This window comes from Pseudopipra pipra, chromosome 6, assembly GCF_036250125.1.
Source record: "Pseudopipra pipra isolate bDixPip1 chromosome 6, bDixPip1.hap1, whole genome shotgun sequence".
NCBI lineage: Eukaryota > Metazoa > Chordata > Aves > Passeriformes > Pipridae > Pseudopipra > Pseudopipra pipra.
The window spans coordinates 31,729,952-31,756,400 of NC_087554.1; the positions used below are offsets into that span (position 1 = coordinate 31,729,952).

General features: G+C 36.1%; 1 protein-coding gene across 25 annotated transcripts in view; it reads right to left on the reverse strand.

Annotated features, from left to right (window-relative positions):
* The window catches only part of GPHN (gephyrin), a 284,198-nt gene that overhangs the window by 159,939 nt on the left and 97,810 nt on the right, over nucleotides 1-26,449 (reverse strand). For all 25 annotated transcript variants that reach the window (XM_064658384.1, XM_064658383.1, XM_064658388.1 and 22 more), the window contains one exon: nucleotides 5,081-5,138. In XM_064658384.1, the coding sequence (XP_064514454.1) occupies nucleotides 5,081-5,138 (58 nt within the window). The remainder of the gene's footprint in view (nucleotides 1-5,080; nucleotides 5,139-26,449) is intronic.

The window sequence follows — 26,449 nt, forward strand, 5'->3', positions numbered from 1 at the left end:
TCAGTTTTGTGAAGACTGAATATTTTGAGGTACAATTCTGTTCTTACAGACTATCCACCACAGTACTGATGAGTACCTTTCTCTCATTCGTGGTTTTTTTTTATATAGGACTACAAACCAGCACTTGTTGACAAATTGCTACTTATTTTTGGCACACATTGGCAAACATGAAAATATTTTGAAGGATCAAGGCCAGTGTCTCTTGGCTGCACACAAAGGTTGCATGAGTTTCATCAGGTACTGTCACCGGCAAAAAGATTCTGGGATGCAGTATTTTGCAGGTATATGACACCATTAAGTTAAAAAACCAAATAATTTTGAGAAAGTCTCCGAATAGACTGATTTTATTTGTAGTCATTTTAAAGTTACATATTTTTGATGGCAGAGAGTCCAGTTTTGCTCTGAAATACAGCTTATAGTGAAATCAGCTTACTTTGTTCACAAGCTGTTCCTAAATATGACTATGTGGAAAAGTAAAAATCTCATGAATTCCTAAGTCATCTAGAGCAACTCATCTCTAAGAAGATACAGTATTCCCCATTGCCCTTCTGGTTACTTCCCTCTCCCTCACAGTTTTTTATCTTTTTTTACTCTTCGATCTTTATCACTGGAGTCTGTTGCCTCACAGATCAAAGACAATCTAAGAAAAATGCATTTCAGCTATTCATGAAAAAAATTTTCACCTATTAAACTATTAAGTTAACAAATGCTTCAAAACAAAAAAGAGAGCTATCCTATCACTATTCAGGGGGAAAGCTGTGTACGTCTTATATGTAGCCTTTAATACTTTATGCATATACTTTCATTTAAAGAGCACCTACAGAAGAATTACAGGTGTTCTTTGAGGAGCATAAAGTGTGACTCTGTGAGAAAGGGTGGATAATGGAACCAAAAGAATTCCCACCTTCCTCCAGAACTACTTTACATCTAAATTTACAATTTACAATCAGTACTAAGAAAATATTTCTAACAAGATTTCTTAAAATTAACTACCATAGGAGGCAACCATTTAACCTTTTTCTCTACACTGGAATATCTGTCTCATGCCACAAATATTATACGCATGAAATAAAATGGCAATGTCTTTCTTTTGCATATTACTTTCATGAATTGAACACCTGCTACAAAATTAATTTCTGGTCTTGAGATGATGAGATGCATGCATATGCCTATATGAAAAGCATGTGGGAAAGCACATAAAAAACCCCAACACAAAACAATTTAATTCCTTTTGCGGTTGACTTGCAAATCCTAGCAAACCAAGTATTTTTTTAGAAATCCGCTAATGAGTGGTCTTCTCACTCATTGAGTTTTCCTCTAGAATAATAATCCTTCACTACATCATGTATTTCCTTTCTAATGACAGAATGCTGCAATCAAAAAGACCATTTCTTACCATAAGACACTACTGCTGACATAAAACTATCTACAGGCACACCATGCAAACTTTCCCTAATCAGTCATAAATTGCTCGTTACTCTTGAGAAAAATTTTCATACTGTAAACAAAATTGTATTTTGTCATGAATGTCATTAACTAGAAATAAAGAAACATTAAGGTTGCTGCTTTTCATTTTCTTTTGAATGCAACTGCTTTAATTTCCAACTAGACGATGTTCTTCAAAACCAGTGTTGCCTGATATGCTCACCAGGCCCTATGCACACGAAATCATTTGGCTTAGAAGACCTCTCTTTTAGGCACAACATACTACTACAGTGGGTGAGGAGCATGGCTGAAATCTGACAGTGCATTTTTGCAAGTCTGAAAAGCTTTTGCTTACAGGACTAAATAACTCTGATGAGAATAGAAGTCTAGAGAAAGTCAAAACAGTGACACCTTCTTAGAAATGTGTTGCAATTTCCACATTTACTGTCTTCGTCAGTTCCAGAAGTATTTTAAAACCAGCAGGTACTGAAAATGAAGTGACATTGCTTTAACTGGTATAGAGGAATGACAAGAATGCAGATGGTAGTACATCCATTTAGGCATTCACTCAGGTGTTCCTCCTCTGAAAGCTTCTCTTACTGAAGCATTGGTCCTGAAGATCCTGATAGAAGGTGACAGAAGATGCATCTACCTTCTAGAAGAGTTTTCAGCGGAGAAACCTGTGATGGTATCTTAATAGGGCTACCTGTTGAGTGCTCTCACTTTGGAAACCTAAGCACCTATGACAAAAATCTAGGCATGGTAAGTTACATGACACTTCATTTCACACTGATAGAGATGCTGAGGAACTGTAGTGGTGATTGGTTCCACACAATTCTTCCTAACCTTGGTATAATGCATGAGGGTAGTTAGGGTACATGCTATCACTTCTGCCATAAATACTCCTCCCTCATCCATATGCCTATAAGATGCCACACATTACTTAATTTTGGCAAGTGAGATCCACTGCTTCAGTTATACCCAACACTGATGATATTCAAGGAAATAGGCACACGTATGTACAGACAATATTCTAGACACATAAAGTCTCATAGTACATATATACACAGAGTGAGATCACACTCATATGCAAAAATAAATACATTCTAAACACTCCAGAGTGGAAACATTATAAACACATGTTAAAATTTGTGTAGTACTGCAATACAGACAAATAAATTCTCACAGATAAAATATAGGATATTTGAAAATTACTAATACATTTAGAAACATGCGCTTCATTAATCTTCGAATGATACTTTTCCATTGACAGATATATTAAGGCTTTTCCTGTTCCATAAACTCAGAGATACAGCCTCTGCTTACAATGATGTTCTACCTAAGATGTAATTACATGAATTAACAAAATAATAAATCGGTTTTCCTCATATGTCATTTTGAGCTGTAGAAGAGGTTAATCTACCACCTTTCGTATGCAGACACTATCTAAGAGACTTCTTTTTATTTGCCACAGAAATTATTGCTCTCTGTCTGATAAAGTACCCTCCTTTGCCATTTAAGCAAGCAGTTTACTTTGTAAGGACTATCAGAAAACATGAATATTACAATTCCTATAAATATAATTCAGCAACCCATCAAGTTAAATCAGATTTTAAAAATGGAGCTATTCTTTTTGCCTATTCCATCAAATTAACCCCCTTAAGATTTCATGTTTAAATAGAGGAGGGATAGTTGTGAGGCAAAATAACAGAACAATTGTGCATGGAATAAGATTATGTTCTCTCTGAAAGTAACATTCCAGTAAGCTCATTTGCCTTCTATTTCTCCTCTCTCCTTTTTCTACTCAAATCTGCTGGGAAAATCTTTCAGAAGTTAAAACTACTCCCTATATTTACTGAAGGACACTTAGACTCCCAGCTTTTCAGCTGCCATTTAAAATATGTATATGCAAAATAATACTTTTCCATATTCGGTATATGTTTGTCCATTATACTCACTGCTAGCGTGTCTTAGCATCTTCCAGCAGTGCCTTGTTTCATACAAATAACACCTTTTGTATTGCAGCTTAAGAAGTTCAGTCATCTAAGGTGTGAGAGGTGGGCTGACCTAAGTCACATCATCAAAAACCCATTACCCGAACAAGACAACAGCTACCAGGAACAAGTAAAGGAAGGGATTTTTCCCCAACACTTTAAATAGCTCTGACTTCGAATAATACAATCCTTCCTCCACACTTATTTGCTGGCACAACTGAGACCAATGAGTAACCCATCCTTTGCTGTTTCCAGGATCTCAAGCACTTAAACACCAGCTGAGTAAGAAAAAGCTGAAAATTCAGAAGAAGTCTCCTTAGGAGGTTCAGGTAAAACCACATTCCTGTGTGTTAAGTTCCTAGAAGTAAAATTATTTCTTATTTTCCAACATTCCATTTTTCTTTGTTCTTTGAACTCAGTTTAAACAATGAAGCCAGATATATGAGCTTTCTTTATCTTCAACATTAGCAAAATGTCAGTGGGATTGGATTCCCTATATTAAAAGGACAAGATTGTGGTTTAGGGTCTGTAATTTTTTAAAGAGTTTTGGAGCAGTACTCTGAACATCATGGAAATACTATGTAACGCTAATAAATTTTGAAAACCTTCTTTCTTTCTGTCCAAGACCAAAGTCTGAACATTGGATCTATCCTAGTAAATCATGTTCCCCTTGAAAATTCAGGATAAGGGAGTCCGTGCATCTTGAAGGAGAAAAAGAAATTTTGATCACAATGGTGTGATAACTTTGACTGATGCAGATACAGGCAGTCAGTGTTTTTCCTTGCAGTGCATTTGATTCTAATTGAGGAGGAATAAATTCTCACCACTTTACACACTGCAAAGTCATGTCTACATCAGATATTATGCAATCACTTCCCTTTACAAGATTTTAAAACTACTCTTAATTCTCTTTGCACAGCTGAAAATGACTATATATGAAACAGCACAATGGGTTAAGCAATCACAGTGAGCAAGCAATATGTCAGACTGACCTACTAACAGTCAAACAAAGAACCAGCTACACAAACCATGCAATCAGATCTAAGCCAAATTCCCACCCAGTACCCATCTTTCACCCCACTGAAAAACAAAACTGACACAAATTGCTGATGCACTTTCCACGAGTGGACTTGGCTAAAGTGAGTTTTGTTATAATGAACATTACATTGGAGGCAAACTTCAGAACTTATTGTTGTCATTACTCAAAATCAAAGAGCTTGTAATGATTTTGAGTACCAATGACTTTATACTATTGCCTTAAGACTATTGAAAAATACGGATGTGCTTTTGATCTCAAAAGCAGACAGACACTATGTTTATTTTTGTTATGAAAATATAACTCAATGTTCACCAGAGTTTTGTTACCAGAAGAGTCCTGCATCTCTCTTCTGGTAACAAAACAGAAATGTGTTAAATTACACAAGTTTCTGGCATTAAAAATCCTGCTGAAATCAACTTAGGCTGAAGGTAAACTGTACTGGTAGAAATTACTAAAATTCTATTTTAGATTTGTAAATATGGATCTAACAACTTTACTTTAGACAATTTCCCCTCTCCCCCATAATACACTTCAAAATAAGAAATTGTATGGCTTTTTAATGTAACTTTTCTGTAATTTTTCAAACAAAGAAATTCAGTGTTGAAATGCAATAATACTGTACCTTGATTTCTTCTATTTCGTCTGGCACTATCTTGTATGCAGATATAGTCCCACCCAACCTGAAATAAGGAGAAGAAAAATGTTCTCAAAATCAGTAACAGAAAATGCAATGTGTTAATGGTGTCATGACTTGTTCCAAAAGACAAATATTCCTTCTACCAATTTAGAGGCAAAACCCACTAAGCCCCAAATCAAGAACAACCCCCCCCTCTTTATCCAACAAAACCCCTTAATGTTATTAACATAAACATTAGAAAGAAGGTGTCCTTCACCTTAACAATTAAGTTGACCAAGCAGAATTACCATCACCGGGATGGTATTCTTTATATTAACAGCCATCAATCATCATATTCTATGATTTCTTGTTTGTGGCCTAAGGCATATGGATGAGTTTAAATATTTGAAGCCTGATATGCTTTTTGCTCAGTATTTCACTAAGCTACTACATAGTCTTAAAAGCATCCAAATACAATTCTAGAAATTGAATTTTTTAAATTAAATGTGCATGTACAGACCTCACAAATCACACAGGCTCTATGGCCACCATGTTTGAAAAGTCTCTGCAGTTCATGACTGGTAATAAAAAGTGGGTGATGGCGCAATAGTTGGTACTGATGGAGAAAAATAGGAGGTTTTGTTCCACACTGAACTCATTGAAATTACTTTTTTAAATCCTGCAAAAATCCTGGTAAAGAATAGTTTACATACAGAAGATGCATGAACAGCATGTACTATAAATAGCGATAAATATTACATTTTCCCCAGACACATGCAGATATGGCTTCTTTCATTTCATGAAGCAGTATTATTGATAGTGACAATTCAGACCTAAAAATGTAACTGCAATTAATGACCTCCTGCTGGCTCTGCACAACAACACTACTCTTCTGAGTCCTACAGAAATGGAAATCACATAAGAAACTATTTATTGTAAAGCAGTAGACAGCTATCAAATGCACATTTGTATTATTCTCCCTATTACTGGGACTTTTTCTTCCAATTGTCAGCGTTTCTACACAGATCTATTTCCTTATATTATATCTTGAAATTATTACACATACTATTTACTCAACTGAAAAAGGGGAGAAGAGAGTTATACAGAAAATGCCTTAGATTTTCTGCATAAGTCCTGCCTTTCCATATCTCTACAAGTCACTCATAACCAAACTGTTGAAGGCTTTAGACAGAAGATAAAGTCTGCATAGGAAAAGTCAAGTCTGATGTCCATCACTGCTCCAAGTAACATCAAGTATGATTTCTGAGTACAGACAGGGTTCAGATATTACAGCATTCAAATTCATCGTGAACGATGAGGATACTAATTGCTTTCTCCTCTGCAATTTCCATTGCTGCCAGTCATTAAGTGAGCTTAAAAGTTGGAGAGAACTGAAACTTTTCTTTGCCAGTGCAAGTACAAACATGAGCTTTTATTTTTCACGACCTTTGTTCAACTGGTGTTTCTAGGGATAGCTACAAGAAATTGGTTTTAACATCATGACGAAGGATTACTTCCTCAAACTGTGACATGAGATGGCTCAGATGAATGTATGTTAACATTGCACATGACCAGCCCTACTGCTGCTGGAATGAGGACCATAAGATACAAATTTTTATTGAGGTCTTTCAGATCCATTCCTGCCTGCATTACAGAGTACTCAAAAAAATAACTTCATTGACTTTCTACCCTCTAGCAGAAGGGAAGGATAGAGCCTCTACTGCCAGTACTCCAGCAACAGGGAATTCCACCTGGCAGAGTTCATTACTGGCCACCCTCAACAGAACTATTAAGCACTTTCTTGGAATATATTCGAGAAAAAAAAATCAAAATAATTGACTCAGTAAACTCATCTGGCTTGCTTAAACCATTAGTTAATATCACTTTATGCAAATACTTCTGTAAAGTTTTTTTGTTTAGTTTATTTGTTATTTTGCAAATCCTTGATTTGATTACCGACACCGTAAAGAACAGAGACCAGACAATTACACATAGGAGACTTCAGCTACAGGATGACACAGACTCTGACAGAGGACTCGCACTTGGCATGTTTTTTCACTTCCTTGTGAACCACCTCTCTGTGCAGGTTGGTTTTTTTTGAACATTTTACACTAAAATTTTTAATCACAACGTTTCAAGAAGTAATTGCACTGCAATGAGAAAAGCAAAGGACCAGGTAGCATGAGGGAGTGTACATTAACTACTATGGGCGCTGTACGCTAGAATATAATGCAGCAAAGAACATGTTAGAATGGCCAGAACTCAGATTACTACAGACTCAGTTTTTGTGCAGATTCACTCATCTTTCACACATTTTAGTTTTATTACAGACTTTAATTATACTTCTCTCCAGCTGAACAACACAACACCCAGCATCCTCCAGTGTAAATGGCATTTCTCTCAGAAAATATACAACCAGCCAAAAGCAAAGCTAAATATACAGCCAGCTACTTCCAGTGCACTGAAAAGACAGTCACAAACTTCATCTAGAGAGACCTAATATGCAAAGTCTTTCTCTCTCAAACTGCAGTATTTTCACACTATAGCAGGCCACATTATTTAATAGTGAAATTATTTTAAATACTAGTTAGCTTTAATATTTTACATGTAAATGTAAGAGATAATCTCAAAGGTCGTGGAACTTATATTCAAATTCTGATAGACATCATCAGCTCTGTATCAGACCCTGCACGTAATACAGACACCCCAGTTCTCCCTTTGCAGAAGACAAGTGAAATTATTACTAGATATAGAAATTAGCACTGACACAATAATAATGAAGAACCACACCTTTAATGGGCTAAACTGGTGAAGGTCTTTGAGGAGAGAATCAGAAAAGGTAAGACAGAAATTTCATAAAAATAATCAGGAAATAATAAATATGACATAATTATTTGTGCAGGGGTTTTAAAAATAGTAGAAACTTTGTGTCTTTATCTTTTTACACTGGGTTCACAGAAAGTTCACAAAAAGGATTCAGGAGACTGTGAAAAACAAGGTTTCTATAGCAACCTAAGAAATTAGCAAAATACTGGAAATAAACTGAAGTAAGGCCAACACAGTTGTATTGGAACAGATGGAAGCTTTACTATTTCACAAATTAAAGCAGAACATCACTGAAGAGGGAAAAGTAACTCCATCCAAATTAAGGAAAGTTGAAAACCAGGAAGATCTGTGCTCAAATGGAGGCAAGAAAAAATGAACCACGTCTCAAATGAGAACTCAAGACAAAACTAAAAGAGAAATAAATTACAACTCTGTTACAACAGTAAACCATCCTTTATTTTAATAAGCTATCCTTTTATGACCTGTTTGCTGTTTAACACTCTATCTAAACCAGAAACTTAATTTCTCATTTTTAAAACATTAATTCTGGATATAAGGTCAAAATTATCACAGTGTTACTTTCCATATATTGCAAGTTGGACTTCTGATTGATTTTCCTCTGTGCCCCTGTATATATGCATGTTCAGATGGACTCACTGGATTATTACCGCATAGCTACATCTTGTGTAAGACACTTGCACACTTGGACTGAATCAATATGGGTCAGCTTTTATAATTTGAATTCTGACCAAAGATATGAACACAGTCTTTATATACAGTTCCATATTCAGTGATTGCCAAAAGAAGCTGAGTTATTGCTTCATCTGTTGACTTAATAAATGATCATACCAAACGCAATGAAGTCAATTTTCTAAAAATAGCTTGTAGCCAGCTTGGCTGCTGTCATCTGCTGAAGTTCTCCAATGCCACTTTAATTAACATTAATCTTTCTTCAGATAGATCACTGTCTAAACAATATCAAGTTGTCACTAAATCTCCCAGTGAAACTCTCCTTCGACTTTTAATGGAAGCAAAACTCAAAATCCTCCAGTTGACATTTTTTTTCCAGATCCATCTCACAAATATATTTGTTATCTGCATTAGGATATTCTACCTTTTGACTGATTTATAAACCAAGTAGATTATTCAAGAGAGACTGTTCTTGGGATCAGATCAAATGACTAGAAGCCAGATTGGCTATTTCCAAGGGCATGTTCATTTTATCACAGGCTACTGAATAAATACTTGCTACAGTATTTCTCCTGCCGGTGCAAACTGACCAAGTCAGCATTTTTAGCCTATTCAGATGGACTAGATTAATGCTGACCGCTGTGACATCAACAAATCAACTTGCCTTGGATCCTCACACACAGTCAAAACTTCACAAAATATTCCAGGGAAAGAGGCAGGAGGACTGCATTTGAAAGCAACTTTATTCTCTACTACCTGAAAGAGCATACATTAAAAGCAGACACAGACCCACTTTAATTGATAACTAGTTTCTACTGACCTTTTGAGAAATTGTTAAAGCACCCTGAGGGAGGCAATAAGAAGGCGTTCTATTTTGAGTTCCCTTCCTACACAACAGAACACTGGCAGCTAGAGCAAGCTGGGCTGCAGCTCCTAGTGCTGGCTGCATGCCAGCAAGGAACTGTGCAAAACAGCTTGCAAAGCGGATCCCGACAACCGTCTCACTCAGTGTAGAATTACGTGATGAAGATCCACCTCATGGTTTTTTTTCTTTTTGGAGTTGCTTTTGGAGGTTGGGGTTTTTTTTATCATTTTTTAAATGGATTCTATAATTAGATCCTTAAAAACTTACTTGCCTTCCTGCCCCCATCCCCCATTAATCTTAAGCTAATTTCAACATGCTGTACTCAAAAACTTCACAGAAATCAAATTATTGCAGACATGCCCTCTGTCAGTTCATGTATGTCATGAACAATAGCTCTGAGATTAAGACATCAAACTTACAGGACTCTACCTCTGCCTCACTGTGTCTCAAAGATTTTGTGCGCACACAAAACAATGAAGGAGGAGGATTAACCCAATGTTTTAAGATTAATGCTACCTTCTTAACTGTTTTAAGAGTCACAAGTATACCACATCTTTCAGTGCCTTCTGTCTTTCACCCCTCAGAGTTTGTTTGGGGTTTTTTGTTTGTTTGTTTTTGTTTGTTTGTTTGTTTTTATTTTACTACAGGAAAAGCAAGAACAAATCAGAAGAGGATAATTTTTCAGACACCTCCAGCAAGAAAATACTATCACCTCAACAATCTGTTATTTGAAAAGACCACAACAAGGATATTTGTTCTCAATATATGTCAGAAACTTGGGATGAGGTCACATGAAGGTCATTTGGCAATCACACGACCAGGAGCCACTCTCCCCTTTTAGCAGAATGAATCTGACTTGATTTAATTTTGGGGAGGAAAGTTGGAACTGTTATGACATAAAGAATATGAACTTAAAATACACACCTCTGTATAGCTATCAAACATGAGTTCGGAGCTTTGCGTAGTTTTCTAGGGGGTATCTTTGGTTTAACTCAGTGCATGGGGCACACCTATGTATGACAGTTTGGGGTATCACCGCTGCCAGCCAAAACACAGCTCTGTCCCCTCTTGAAAATGTTTATCAGTTTGCTTACTGCCTAATAAAGGTATAGAAGGGGAGCAGGGAAGGCACCATCCCCAAGAATTTTTGGGCTTGCAGACACTGGTATCCAAAAGAAACAAAACAGATGAAGAGGACACTAAAAACTGGACCTTTCAGTGGTGCAATTTTTAATTTTTTTTTTTAATCTCAGTATGGGGAGGAGCTCTCTGTGCAAAATTAGGAGGAATGCTGAACTTCCATGAGAAGCAAAAACTACTTAAGTTTTGATTGTCATAAACAAATTAATTAATAATTGCTCAAAAGTCCTATCGTTAATGCTTGTATGCTTCATGGCAAGGGTTTGAAGCATGCAAACAGCAAGTATTTAAATATTTTTTAATAAAAAGAAATTAAATATAAACAATATGGATATTTATAACTTCGAGCTTTTTTTAAGGATTTTAGCATTTAACTGCTAAATAAATACTTTGTTATTTGTAATAGACTAGTTCTACCAGATTATAACAGAGAGGGGCACTGCAACTGAAATGGGCTGAGAATAAAGTACTGAAGACTAATTCTGCACTTTGAATTTTCATTACAGATTCAAAATTTTATTTCTAATTAAAACTGACTTATAAAGTCTTCCCAAATGCCAGCAGAATCTGAAACTGCTCTTGCCATGTGGACCAACAGCAAAAAAAGCCCACTTCCGTGCGGGATGCATGCATGTTTATAGCGCAGCGGAATGATTGTACTATGCTCCATCTGATTGGTAATCTAAATATGGAAATCATACATTAAATCAAACAGACAGAAATGTCAGCTAGATTTAAGTAAAAACGTGTTCAGTGACTTTGAAAGTTCCCACCGGGGCATCAGATGCTTGACCAGCCAGCTCATTAAACAACATAAGCAAGATTGGAAATTTCCTGAGAGAAAAAATATGCGGAAGCAGACAAAAACCATTATCACAAAACCAGTAAAACTCTCACCATTTAGACAAAGATATATAATATTTAATATCCATGTTGGGATTTAGTTGGTAGACTGAAGACTTTAAAACACTGTATGAAAAGTATTTATAGTAAGTGCCAAGACAATAAATGTTGACCTTACTTTGTCCTGTAGGAAATACCATAGTAGGGCAAAGCACGTATTTCCATTTTTTCCAGCAAGTACATACCTAGGAGAGATAGAGCGTTTGCATATATATTGCTAGCAATTGCCTGTCAAAAAATCCTCACCTACCTCAACTGAAAGCAAAATTTTGGGGTGCTAAAGAGTGACCTTTTCCCTACCTTGGAAGGCATTGCAAATTAAAGGATTTAGGCAATATGATAAGGATTGCAATGATCTGCCTGGAAATGAGAGATTTCACTGGTAAATTACCATAGCAGCTTGTAGAAACCTATACAGGCAGATACAGCTATTTTTGCTGACACTCCTATCATTTCAGTTGAGCTTTATTTGCTTCTACCCAAATGTAAAAGAGAGACCATCTGAATCAAATATTAAGAAAAAGGAGATTCCTCCTAAGAGAATAAGTTGACCCAGAACTAGTACAAATGGTAAAGCTAAATCTTGTATAAATTAACACTGTCTACTACCCTACAGACTTATCCAATAAGAAATGGATTTTAAAAATATGGCACTTCCCCATGAACCCTTCAATTTTTTACCATGTATGTTTCTCACATCCCACTACACTACTATAATTTTCTTTTCAATAACTTCAGCGTATATTTGCTCTTCCATTTTAAGATGCTCGAGCACATGTACATTCTTGGAAGCATGCTTAGACACACAAAGTCCATGTGCCAGCTTATGCCAAGGTTAAAAAATATTATGTGTTTATTTTAAAGAGAGGAAGTTTTGACCAAGATATGTAAAATCAGAAGATGGAATACCAGCAACACAGTAACACTATGTTGAAGAACAGGCTGGAACGAATTGCAGACCACAGGTTGAAAAGACCAACCATAGTATTTTCTATGATTAGGCAAAAAGACATTCAGAAAAAAATCTTCATTCCAAAAAATATCAGTAAGATCTAACAGCGAGAGCAGGATGACTCAAACTAGGGAAGAATAAACTTTGGAGAATATGTGGGAATGGTCTGATCACTCCAGATTCTAGATCAAATTTGTTCTTTTCAATTTAAATCACAGGGCTTATGGAGGACCATCAGAAGTTTTAAATAATACTTTGAAAAAAAATAAAATCCTACAATACTGATATTACAAGAATGATAGAGGAGTCTCAGAGACAAACAGCATCCAGAAAGGCTACCACACTAGTTCATACAATTCTGCACCTTCTGAAGGCTCTAATGACTTGTTTTTCTCCACCACATTCCAGAGAGATGTAAAGCATGAATACAATCCAATATACAATTAATGACAGTCTTGTTATGTCTATATTTCTCCAGACAGTTAATTTCAGAGCCAGAATTTGCTGGTTTTCTTTTTCCTTTGTACTTTAGTGTGTATGCACATATATACATACATTGCCCTGTGTGGCCTAAATAGGTAAATTAAATAGTGATCTGACTCAAATGGGGTTTTCTTACTGTATGCTATGTGCTGGGGAATATGAAAGGGAAAAAGAAAAATCTGTTTAGCTACAGAATGCAGTCATAGGAATAAAACAACTCCACATTTGATCTATCTCTCTTCATACCTAGAAGGAACTTCCTATAGACAGAGTATTACTGACGATACTGCAAGTAAGATTTTATTGCATGTCTCAGATAATTATCTCTACTCCAGATAATTTATGGTTACTTGTAAAGCTGTCATCATCCATACTTTACACCTGCTTGTAAAATATATCTACAGGATTCAAAATCAAGATATTGAAAAACACTTCATTGTTTTTCATATATTATTAGCTATACGGGTTTTTTAGAATTAATTATTGTTTTCTGTAGTTGTCACTCCCTTTTTTCTCTGCATATGATCATTTAAATGTCAACAAAAAAGTTTCTAGGTGAATTTAAAAACTACTGATGTATTGTCAGTATCACAACACATTACAACCTGACTCACTATTCAAATACATGGTAGGCTGGGGACATGTGGATCTCAAACAACTTAAAAGGTCTTTGATTAAGTGTATTTATGAATTTTGTTCCATGTAGGTCTTAAAAATAATTATTACTTTTAATTTCTAAATAGCTTGCACAAACATAATCCATTGGTAAAATTTAACTATTAACTTCTTACTTGTAGCGTTAATTCACCTTGTAACTCACTATCAGCTATGTTCTCTATCCATCTATTCTGTATAATGTCCTCTTAAAAGCAAAAAATAATAGATAGAACAATCCCTTCTGTTTCCATTTTCTGAAGCCCTTCCTCTTTTATTTATCCCCTTGTAAGTATGACATGTAGGAAGAGTAATCCACCTCATGGTAACTGAAGACTTTTTTTTTTTTTTTAAATATGACTGCACAAGGCTGTTGAATACACTACAGTTCTTATTATCATATTCCTTTGGGCAACAACTACCACAACATGCCCCATAACTTCAACATGCCTCCAGTAATCCCTGAGTTGAAGAACACAGATTAAGAAGAGATTCAATCTCTTCCTCAGTTTCTGCTTCAGCACAGGAGTGAAAACAGGTAAGGTGAATCCTGGAGTTTACACTTCTGTAAAATAACCTCCTTGAGTGCTGTCATGTATATTCCATGTCAGTGAGCCCAAGTCTATTTGCCTAGATAAATATAGCAAAAGTGACAGGGGGGCATCTTGTCCAAAGCAGAAATTTAGTCTAGAAGTCTCTGCCACTTAACAATGTATTTGGAAATTATAACCTCACAGAGGGTTTTTTTTTTTTTAAAAATTAAATAGTAGAGATCTTTCATTTTTCAGCATGCCTGTGTTGGTGTCCATTGTCTCACAATCAATCAATTTCATATATCTGGAGAACAGTCTTGAAAAATGCTCAACCTACAATCCCACCAGCAAATACCAAAGATAACTTAGAAGTGTTTTAGGCATCTGAAACAGCCACTATGTAAATTATAATCATAGATTCACATTGGAAAAGATTAAGCACTATAGATTTTGCTTACACTGTACACCCAGAACTACCTTATATTAATTAAAGGGCTAAACTCCTGACTATCAATAGACAAATGACTAAGGTGACCAATGCTAACATTGCTAATACTTCTGACGTACTTCCTGAGCCATGGTGCAGAAAGGAAATCAAAGATGGTTAGGGCAAGTCTATCTGCAAACTGTTAGTGAGGACAGTACAGCACATGCATGACACCGATATCCAAAAGAATATATGAGATTTGTGTACAGACATACCTGGGCTTTATGAATAAAACACTGTAAGAAAATGCCATTTTCTTGCCAAATCACAATTTACTGTTTTACTCCAAACAAGCACTTATTATTATGTAACCTGCCTTTTCCTTCCAAGACTAGCACCCTCACCCTTTACACAGTAACAACCACAAAAAGCTAGTTATAAGAGCACAGAAGTAATCCCAACCTGTACTGAAAAGAGTTTAAGTGGTACCTAAACTAAGGAACTGAGCTAAACTGCAGCATTACATTAAGAAGGAACATTTAAAGAAATAATAGAAAAACCATTGTAGATAATGTTAGTAGAATACATTTTAGGACCTTAACTTCCGGTTAAACTACAAGATCATATTTTGCTAACAATGCCACAAGATAATTGCTTTACAAGGTTTTGTTTTATTTTGGAATTGCATTTGTGATCGAAGAGCTTAGAGGCAGGTGGATAGTGCCATCAGGTCAAGCAATGAAAGAACAAAAAGCCTATCCTGAGAAGGAGGTTCAGTACAAATCCAAAAACCATTAAACTAATACACATATCTCTTTCATTTAAAATGTAAAAACTGGATATAGAAAGCAAGTGGACTAAAGACCATTTATAAATTACAAGAAAACTCCATATTTTGTATCTTATAAGATATCCCCCCTCCCACCCCTCCAACAGAATATCATGGGTAGATTTTACTAGATTATTTTAACATAAACTCTATTGTCAACTATATTTTCATCCAAAACATGTCAGGACAAATAGTGGTGCTATACCTCCACAACTACAGTCAATGCTTTAGCTCTGATTTCCTCCAGCCATATCACCTGACTTTAAAAGCTCATTGATGCATAATGTTACCCTAGATAAGTGTCAAGATACATTTCATAGCTGCAGTGCCTCTATACTTTAAGCTGCTAAGAAGGCATGTGCAGTGGGTTGACACTGGCTGTATGCCAGGTACCCACCAAAGCCACTCTATTGCTCTCCTCTGCAACTGGACAGGGGAGAGAAAATATAATGTAAAATTCATGGATTGAGATAAGGTCCAAGAAAGAGATCACTCATCAGATACCATTATGGGCAAAATAGACTCGAAATGGGGATATAAACTGAATTTATCACTAACAAAATCAGAGCGGGATAATGAGAAGTAAAATAAATCTTAAAAACATCTTCCCCCACCCCTCCTTCCTTCCCAAGCTCTACCTCCTCCCCCCCAGCAGCTCAGGGAGACAGGGAACGTGGGTTAGTCAGTTCTTCACAGGTTGTTTCTGCCGCTGCTCAGAGAGAGGAGTCCTTCCCCTGCTCCAGTGTGGGGTCCTCACAGGAGACAGTCCTCCATGAACTTCTCCAACATGAGTCCATCCCCCAGGCAACAGTTCTCCATGAACTGCTGCAATGTGGGTCACTTTTCCACGGGGTGCAGTCCTTCAGGCACAGGCTGCTCCGCGTGCATCCCCCACAGGGCCACAAGTCCTACCAGGAAACCTGCTCCAGCATGAGCTACTCTCTCTGTGGGTCAGCAGGTCCTTGACAGGACCCTGCTCCAGCACAAGCCTCCCACAGGGTCACAGCCTCCTTCAGGCATCTACCTGCTCTGGTATAGGTCTCCTCCAGGGGCTGCAGGTGGATCTCTGTGCCCTCGTGGTCCTCTGTGGTTGCAGGGGCTCAGCTGCCTCACCATGGTCTGCACCACAGGCTGCAGGGGAACCTCAGCTCTGGCACCTGTCCCACCTCCTGTCCCTCCTTCTCCACTGATCTTCGTGTCTGCAGAGCTGGTTATATGTTCTCACTCTGCTCTTCTCTGGCTGCAATTTTCATCTCTGCAATAACTATTTTTTTTCCTTCTTAAATATGTTATCACAGAAGCGTTACTCTCATTCCTGATTGGCTCAGCCTTGGCCAGCAGTGGGTCCAGCCTGGAACCAGCTGCCATTGGCTCTGTCGGAGATGGGGAAACTTCTGGTAACTTCTCACAGAAGCCACCCCTGTAGCCCCTCCGCTACCAAACCCTGGCCACAGAAACCCAATACAGCATGCTTCTCCAAATTCAGTAGTGCTCTTCAAACCTGATTACCAGTGCACATTTACTTGTCTTCATAAATCAGACAATAATTATAGTAAATGGCTTTTTAAAAAAAGGAGAGTTCTCATGCTCTGAAGTTTAGATTACAGATGTTTTAGTATGAAGAACAGAATATCCTCTTTCATCTTACTTAAGGAAAAGCAAACATTCAGTAGAAGCATCCCCCCACTGATTCACCTTTTCAAGTGTCTTATATGATAATTTGTCCAAAACCTACTTGTAGTGAATTCAAAACCATTTGTAATGAAGAAATAAAATGTGGTAGAATCCTTTTACAAATGAAAGTCAAAGCTGAGTATCTGATACCTACAATTGTTCATTCTTTCTGTCACATTTATTGATTAGCTCACAGTTCAGCTGATCTTTACTCCACAGTGGGCAAATCTTTACAGTGGAGCATAGTGACTTTACTTCTGCCATATATGCCACTAAGACATAAAACTCTACTCATAGAGTTCTGAATTTCACATTGAGTTTACACTAATACATTAATACAGTATTGTAGCTTTACTGGCCTTTCTACTTTTGCCTCAGCTCTGTTTCATCCTCAGAACTACACTGATACGTGCATGAACACAAACACAGAATAAAGGTTTTCTAGTCCTCCCCATTTCCACCCCCAGTCTTTCCCCCTTCTAAAATTAGCTGAGTAAGTAGCTATAATATAAAAATACTTCAGGAAGCTTGCATATTATTGGAGAGTTCTGTTTTACAGAACAGTTCAATCATGACACAGTTTTGCATTAAATTGCCTTGAAGAAAGTAGAAGGCACTAGAAGTCTTCTAATTTTAAAATAAATTTAAATGATAACCCTAACTCTGAACAATCACTAGTGACAGATACGTGAATGATGCATCATAATGCAAGCTAGCTGCTTGTTTCTTAAAATGTTTACTACTACTTCTGCCAGAATTCTCAGAGCTTTTATTAACAACTGAACTATTAAACATAGCAGATGAAGGAAACAAAAAACCCCAAAACCTTGAGTCTGTCTATCTGTTATTTTCAGGGAGCTATACCAGCATCCCACATGAGATCACAGCCAACACTGTACCACAGTTAGAGTGGCACTGAGCCACAACTAATAAACCATGCTGGGAGGGAAAGCATGTTGGCTTGTACTCAGCACTGTGCTGCAGACATCTATATTATAACCAGCCAGCTGAGAGTACAGAGAACTTGCTTGTCCTTATATGTCAAAAGCTATTAACAAGGCAATATGTAAATTATATTATCTGAATATAAAATGTATTATATATGTAGCATTTTATAACAGTGTAATTGGAAACAGTGTGCTGTTCCATGAGAATGATTTAAGTGAACAATTGTTAGTAGCAAATATGACTCATTTATACCAGTTTATACCATCTCTACCAGTTTCATATAAAACTTGGTTAAGGGCTACTTGACAAAAGTTCAGTGAATCTTTTTCACCTAAACATGTAATTCAATTAAAATGAAAAAGTTGTGCATCATAACATTCTATCAAAGTTCCTCACTGAAAGGCTTTATGAACACTTTGACCTGAAATCAAGTTTTATGTTTTTTGGTTTTGCCAGTTTAATTTTGTGTTCAACATTTCACTGATTTCAATCATTACTGGCCAAGTACAAAATATTTATTGCTTAATTCATCTGCTTTCCTCTTCCTTGTGAACTTAAGTGCTTGCTTGTGTTTTCTTGGTATTTTTAGCCCCACTTGATCACACTACCATATTAAATTTAACACTTAAGTTATTCATTCAGTATTTCTCCCTTAATCCACACCCCTCAACCCACTCCACTATTAGACTTTTATATTAACAGCAGTTGTAAAGGAAAAAAATTTTCTTATTCCTTGACATAACTTTCCTTTTACAAACTAATCAACAGTACCGGTCAAAGTTTTATTTTCTGCTGCCTGAAAACATGAACTATAGCTGTGAAACTGAGTGTTTAGGAAGGTTCTTGATTATTACATTCTGGTCAGAATGACCAATTTCTAGTAATTTCCCCAAGACCAGTCTCTCTGCCCAGCACAAAACCCTTTAAACATAATCTTCTTTTTCTCAAGGCTGAGGAACATACATATACATATGACCCTTTCTTCCAGCGATTGTGAGATTTTCCTCCTGTAGCTAGCTACTACAGGAGATGGCTTATTTTATCCCATAAGATTATTACAAGAGCACCCTCAAAAGAAGGAAAAGAGGCTGACCCACTGCTGAGCTGAACACAGGAATAATACACAATAATGATCAATAACTTCAGTTAGTATTTTCTTCCATGTGCTTTACAATGAAGTAGCTGTAAAATCTGAATACTGCAGATATATATGAATGCATTATTTAATCATTCAGTCCTGTTCTAGTATAATAGAATGTCAAAAGATTTTCTGATAAAGTCTTTCCTCAAGAGCAGCTTTTGCTGAAAGGGCATATACCAGCATAGAGCCCAACTGCTGAAGGAAGGCACATCACTTCTGGAAGCACTCAAATGTGTACAAACCTCCTTGTCATAAAGCTGTCAGTAGTTTGATCAGTATTCCTTAAAAATGTCTTAAGAAATACACATTGCTTTGTAACACTGTAATTGTAGGAAACTACAGATGCCTACTTCCTTGTAGATATACTTACAGTCACAGTTCTTGTCCAAATATGTTGTTTCAAAACTTGCCCTTAGTGAGCCTGATTAATGATTACCAGCGTTTCATCAATCTCTTCTTTCTTCTTCAGTGACGATTCTGACATAAGACTCCTGTAAACTAGCTGAATAGCATTACAGAAGGCAGGGTGACACAAAAACTTGCTATTAGGGTAGTTAATAATCTGGGAATCTAAGTTCTGTTAAAACTATTCAGCTTGTGTTCTGTCTTGTGCAGAAGAACAGAAATAGTACAAAGAAACCACCACTTCATATGCCAAAGTAGCACCAAAAATTCCTGGTCTTGAGAAAGCTCTGTATATATAGACCACTGCCTCAAATGAAGAGGAACACTGAGGCAGAGAAAGACAGAAAGAAAAGATGTGATAAAATAAGGAACTCTATTAATGAGGATGGGCAGCTCTCATCTGTCTGTTTTTTCACATAACTTGAGGTTTTCAACAGAGACAGTTCTAACTCATCTGAAGCTAAAAATGGAAGTGCAAATCAGTTCTTTGTTGGGGAATGAAAGTGATAGCAATCTTCAGCTAAGATGCCACTGAAACAAATTTTAAGAAAAGTCATTGCTGCATTAGAGAAACAAAAAGAAAAAAACATTTCAAAGTACTGCTAGCTTGCTAGCTTTGTCACAGATTACTGCTGTCCCTTCACAGGAAGTCAGTGTATTAAGCTATGCAAAAATATCCATGTAATATAAGAATACTATCTGACTTTTAAAAATAGCTTGTGTATATACATGCTGCAGTCATCTCACTTTTCACATAATGTTTGCCTCCTCATTTACATAATGAAAATAATAGTACCAAATCAAAGATGATAAAACCAGTGGCTGACAAAAAGGAGTTTCAATCCAAAGAGAACTGAACCTATATTAGAGGTCTTGAGCATGGTAAGCATTCACAAGCTCTAAAAAAAACATAAGCAAACCCTGTTTAGCACAAACAATAAAAGGCTAAAGATATTAAAAGACTGGGGAGTGTGAGAGTTACAGTGCTGGCTGGAGCATGTGCAGGAGAAGACAGAACAGGAGGAATTCCAAAAGGAAGATGAAGAAAAAACCCACCTTCCTAAATGTAGAATTCACTGCTATTACTAGGATTTCTGAACAAAACCTTGAGCTTTCTTTTTCTACTAGATTTAGAAAAACTTGGGGGTGTTTTTGTTTCACTTATATATCTTCAAAATGTTCTGCTCAGCCATGCAGACAGAAGCAAACACACTTCTCACTGCATCTGAGACACCAGTAAAAAGGGGAGAAGTTTTCTCAGTTTTAACTTCTTTAAAACACACTTCCCAAAATTCTTTCACAATATAAAACTGAATTATTTGCATAAATGCAAAATATTAGAATTAAAAATATAAAATTGTTCTGAAATCTTGAAATCTTTACTAGTTTATCTATTACTAAGGCCTATATAAGCATTAGTAAATAATGAAGTACACCATCTATTTGAACATAAACATTACCTTTAATTCTTACTCAGCTTTCAGTCACAAATTCACTCCTTGAGGATATATTTTTAAGGTTGTTAGCTTTAAAAACATGAACCAGTCTGTCATACACAAGAGTACTGCTTCATCCCCTCACATACAGAATGGCCCTTGAAAAGCTATCTGCCTAAGGGTCACGGCAAGCAGCATTCCTCCTTAAACCAGGAAGAAGTAGTAAAAAAAAAAATTAAAATTAACCATATTTCCTTGCATTTTTCTGGCAAATTCCTGTTTTCATAAGGGATTTAATGCTAAAAGATTCTGAAAAAACACGTTTTAAAGTAAATTGCACCCAAAGAATACTGACTGACTACAGTACAGTTAACTTTCTTATATACCTAAAATACTTCATTGTAACTACACTTACGTCGGTTTTGAAAGTAAAGATTCTGAGAACCATTTAGATGGATTTTGGGTAAAGGTATTTATTGTAGGTTGGTGGAAAGCAAATTTTACAATTGCTTATACACACAAAACCAAGACGATCCACCAGTAGATAGGGAGGACTGGATGAGCATCATCCCACAAGGGATGAGCATTTTTTGCTTTTTGTTGCTTATTCTGTGTAAAAACGGACCTTAGAATTTTAATGTTTCAAGATTATTGAAAACTCAAATACCTTTTTCTTTTTTTACTGGTTCTCACTCTGCAACAGAAACCTGAAATACTACAGGATGACACTCCTGAAGCCTCTGATTTTCCCCTGACATTCATGCAGGTTTAGATGAAGATAAGGTTCTAAACTGTATGGAAGTGTTATGATAAATTGAATCAAAACTTGTTCAAATCTTGTTGCCTAATTTTCACAGCATTGCAAATACAGTAGAGTAGGCACAATACAGAGTTTCCTGAACAAAATGCAGACAATATGGGTACAGCTAGAGCTTCAGGCACAAAAGAAACACAACAGCTGCTCATGGTACCATACACTGCTTCTCGGTCCTGAATCCGGTAGCCATTCCAGAACTACAATGGTAAATATCTCTCAGTCATATTGTATTCTCTTTTATGTGAAAATGAAAACAAATTTACATATTAATGTATTTGCTGGATTATTTGCAATCTATATAGTGAATGACTCTGTTAAAATGATGGAGTTTTTTATGTTAGTAGAAAAAAAAAGAAAGAATTGACTAAAATTACCTTTATTTTCAAGCGCATTTGCATCTTTTAGTGCACCTTTTGGAAAAATGGAACACAATAGACTAAAAATCACTACCTCATAAGTTTGGGGTTTTTTTAATTACAGAAACAAATTAAATATGTTTTTTTTAAATGGAGAAGACTACACATTCCAGTTTTGCATTCCCACAGTCCCCCCACAACCTACTCTGTTGTTGAACACTTGCCATTGATCATTTCGACATAACTATACTGAGCTATAGAGCACATTAGTTGTGCAGAATGCTTGTGACAATGAGAGAAAAATACTGAATGAGGAGGGGTTAAGGAAAAAAACAAGCTCTTAATGTGCATTTTTTAAATATGTGTTACAATCAAAATGACATTCCAGAGCAACCTGTTTTTTCTAAAACAATCACCTATCTAAAAATGACATCAATAACAAATTTAAAAGGAAGAACTGTATTTCCAATAAAAAATATGGACAAGATAAATTCTTGTATCTGAAATTAAATAACAAAAATAAATTTCATTAGAGTAAAAATTTTTATTATAATACAATGAAGGGGATGAAACTGGAGGTAAGAAGAGAGATGCTGTAGCTAAAGAAAAAGCAAAAAGTTTTAACTAGAATTAGTAAAGGTATAAAGGGAAGCATTTACTGTTGTAGTAAAAGTGTGTTTCTGACATAACTATCTGTGGAAAATCACATGAGGTAATTTTTGAACCCTTAATATCTCCATTTGAACTTCACTGCTGTCATCATCCATAGAAAGTATACTGAAGTCTTGGTTATACTCTTGTGAGGTTTATATGTTAGTACAGATAATGGGAAAAAGTGTAGAATCCATGGTAAAATTCAAATTACAGTGAAAGAAGATGAGAAAATTGTACATGAGAACAACACAAGAATTACTGTGGAATAACTACACTTCTGTCTTAAGCCACCATCTGTATAGATTTCTGCTGCACACTGCAAGAAAGTGATTATAAAAGTCTCCCAGAACAAATTACGGCAGGACAATTCTAATAAACAAAGCAAACTAGAATTTAAGTGCAGTGAGTAGGATTGCATAAAAGCATGAAAACATCTGTTTATAGTGATTTTCTGTATCTCAGTGTCAGAAGCATTCCTAAGAATGCGGCAAATGCTTCCTTTACACTTCTGTTCTATTACAATATTTCAGTAGCAGATTATCTAATTTCCCTGCTAACTTAATCTATGCTGCAAATAAGTACACAAATATCATACAACTCTTCTCTTAATAAGGCACTCTTTCAAGTATTTATACCCTTGGCAAAATGTAGCCTCTCCTACAAAGACAATCACATCCAGGACTCAGCTCAAAACTGATTTTCAGAGAAGTGTTTTTTAATGTGTAATAAATTATCCAAATTCATTTGTTGAGAGGCTTTTATCCCTCCAATACTGGGAGTCCCAAATTTAAGTTTAGTCATGTCAGGGAAGCCCACTCTACTTTGAAGGACAAGTTAGTTCACCCAACGGAAAAACTTTTTGAGTTTGTGGCTGCTCAACTACTTATGAAAGTACAATTTATAAAAGAAGTATATAAAAACTGCCATAACAGCTCGGTCTAAATGTGCACACAACTCAGTATGATTTTTCTGGTGCTAAGAAACAAATGCTTAGGGAATAAACAGATGACACAGAACATGATTTGTTTCCTGTTACACACTTAGTACCTCTTGCCATCCTCAGTTCAGGAGCTTTGCTTACCTAGATCCTGCGTGCAGATCATCAGCTTTAATGGCCTAGTAGGTCCATCACTCTAATTCCTTTTTTTGTATCTATCATTTATATCCAGCTGCCATATGATGTTACATCAATTATGAAATACTCAGTTCTGCTACACTTGAACAAATATGTATTTTTATTAATTTTAAACCTGCTGCTTGATTTTTTTCCTGTCACAATTGTGCATCTGTGAAAAAAACAGTGAATAACTGCCTCCAACCTTTTTCCTTAATGCTATTCATTCTGTATACCTCCACTATACCTTGTTTCTTGGTTAAAGTGAAAAATTCTAGTCTATTTATTTTCCCTTTGTGTGGAAGCTGTTCCAAATCTCTACTTAATATTATCATCCATACCATACCCCTATTAGAAGTTAATACAGAAGTCAAGATGTAAGCACATCTGAGGTTTATACAGTCATATAAATAAGTCTTCTGTTTTATTCTTGATTTTTAGTAAGTCTTTATCTCTTATTTTCTCTTCTGAATATGGAGAAACACACTTAATACACTGCTGAGTATTAAGAGAATCTTTTCAGAGAATTATCTGAACCACTGCAGGTTAAGCTAAGCTAAGCACTGGACCACCTCTCTCCTGTGGGTACATATATTTTTTTTTCCAATATTTAAATGCTATGAGAAGACAGCCCCTTTAAATACCCAGAAAAGATTTAAATACAAGCAGAAACAAAGACCAGAGTTAGAAAGAATGAGGTCAGGTGAAACAGAGTAGCTGAGATTTGGATGATGCTTAGAGGTGGCAAAACAGGCCTAGAAGAGGCTGTTTGAGTTCTGGGAGTCACAGATCCTCAGAGAGTGGAAAGCTGATGAAAATAGCAAATGCAATGAAAAGATCCCTCAAAAAAAGCCTGAAATTAGAAGATCAAGAAAGGTAAGATAAGGTCACCAAGGTATGACTAGAGAGTGCTACTACAAGCTGCAGTGAATTAGGGTTGGATGAGAAGACAAAATGCAAAGCCAGAGAGATGTACAACATAATCCCTCAAGGAAGTCCCTAGCATTACACATTAAGATTTTAAAAATAATTTGGACTGTGATTTTAAAAAATAGAACATTGACCAGGAAGCTGGGCTATGCTATTAAATTCCAAAGCAAATGATGGACTGTAAAGTTATACTCAATCAAATGAACACTTTACATTCTACTCAAATCTATTCTTATTAATTATTTGTGCAAATGATTACAGAAAAAAGTCTTCTGGTACTTAATTCTGAGACTGTGACAGTACTTGGTACATACTCAATTTTCCTACTTCTTCTCTACAAGTCATTTTGGCCTGATCCTGAATATACTCACACAAAGAAGGCTTGTCTACATTCCTTCCAAATGCAAAAGGAAAACCAGCACAATTGTAGTATTACTCATGTGTGTACTATGTCTGGATGGGATGGAGTTGACTTTCTTCACAGCAGCTGGTATGTTAGAGTGTTTTGGATTTGTGATTGAACAGTGTTGACTACAAACACCAATGTTTTAACTATGGCTGAACAGTGCTTGTACAGCATCAAGGCCTCTTCTTTCCCAGCTCTGCCACCCCAGCAATGGGGTATTAAGATAACAGGATTTAAAAAATTACAACTGGAAAAATAAAAAACTGGCATGAATTCCAAGTCACAGTCAGAGAGGACAATTTTAAAATAAAGGTATAAAACACACATAGAAACAGCTTTTAATCAGTTTTGTGAAACTGTCTAGATATAAACTTGTTCAAGATTTCTGAACCTGTGTCCTATGTATTTCTTTTCAGACATCAGATAACAAATATAGTGAAACAGAGCAAAAAGAGCATAGCTTTTCTTTAGAACCTTTAAAAAATATTTTCTAAATATTTCTAAAAATAACCAACTTTAACTCTGAAAATGAAGGATCTAGTAAATCTCCATAACCAATGATGAAGTTTCTTATTTCAACACTCATCATATCCATTTACAGCTGCTAGTTCCAAAACAAGCCAGAAAAAACCAAACATTTCTTAAGAAAGCCCCTTAAGAGACTGTGTTTCACATGTACTAAATTTAAAACTTCATAATAACAAGGAGGATCCCTCATTACAGATTCCACAAGTACAGAAATTCCCTAAACACATTTAGATAGAGGTCTCTTGCTAACAAGTTTCCAGCAGTACATCCCTGCACCACAGAGAAGTACAAGAACTAATTCATAAACTAGTACTAGAACTGAAAAGCCAGATGGAACACCCAAGCTCAGGTGCCATGCAAATAAACAACCCTTTCCCCTCAGCAACACCTACCAGCCCAGACACAGCACTGGGGCTGTGCAGCCTCTGGTTCTAGAACAATTTTTTCAGTTGCTTGATTAGCTCAAAGATTTCTTAATTGCAAGGTACCATGGGGCATTGCAGGAGCAAAAGGAAGAAAACTCCTAAGAATTTGAAAGCTGTATGATGACAGAAGACATGATTGTTCTGAATGTTGATAGATAAAGCTGACATGGGGCTTTAAAGAGGTTACAGGAGACTGCTTTGGGCCAGGAGGTAAAAATTATTAGAGTTGAAAGTTACTA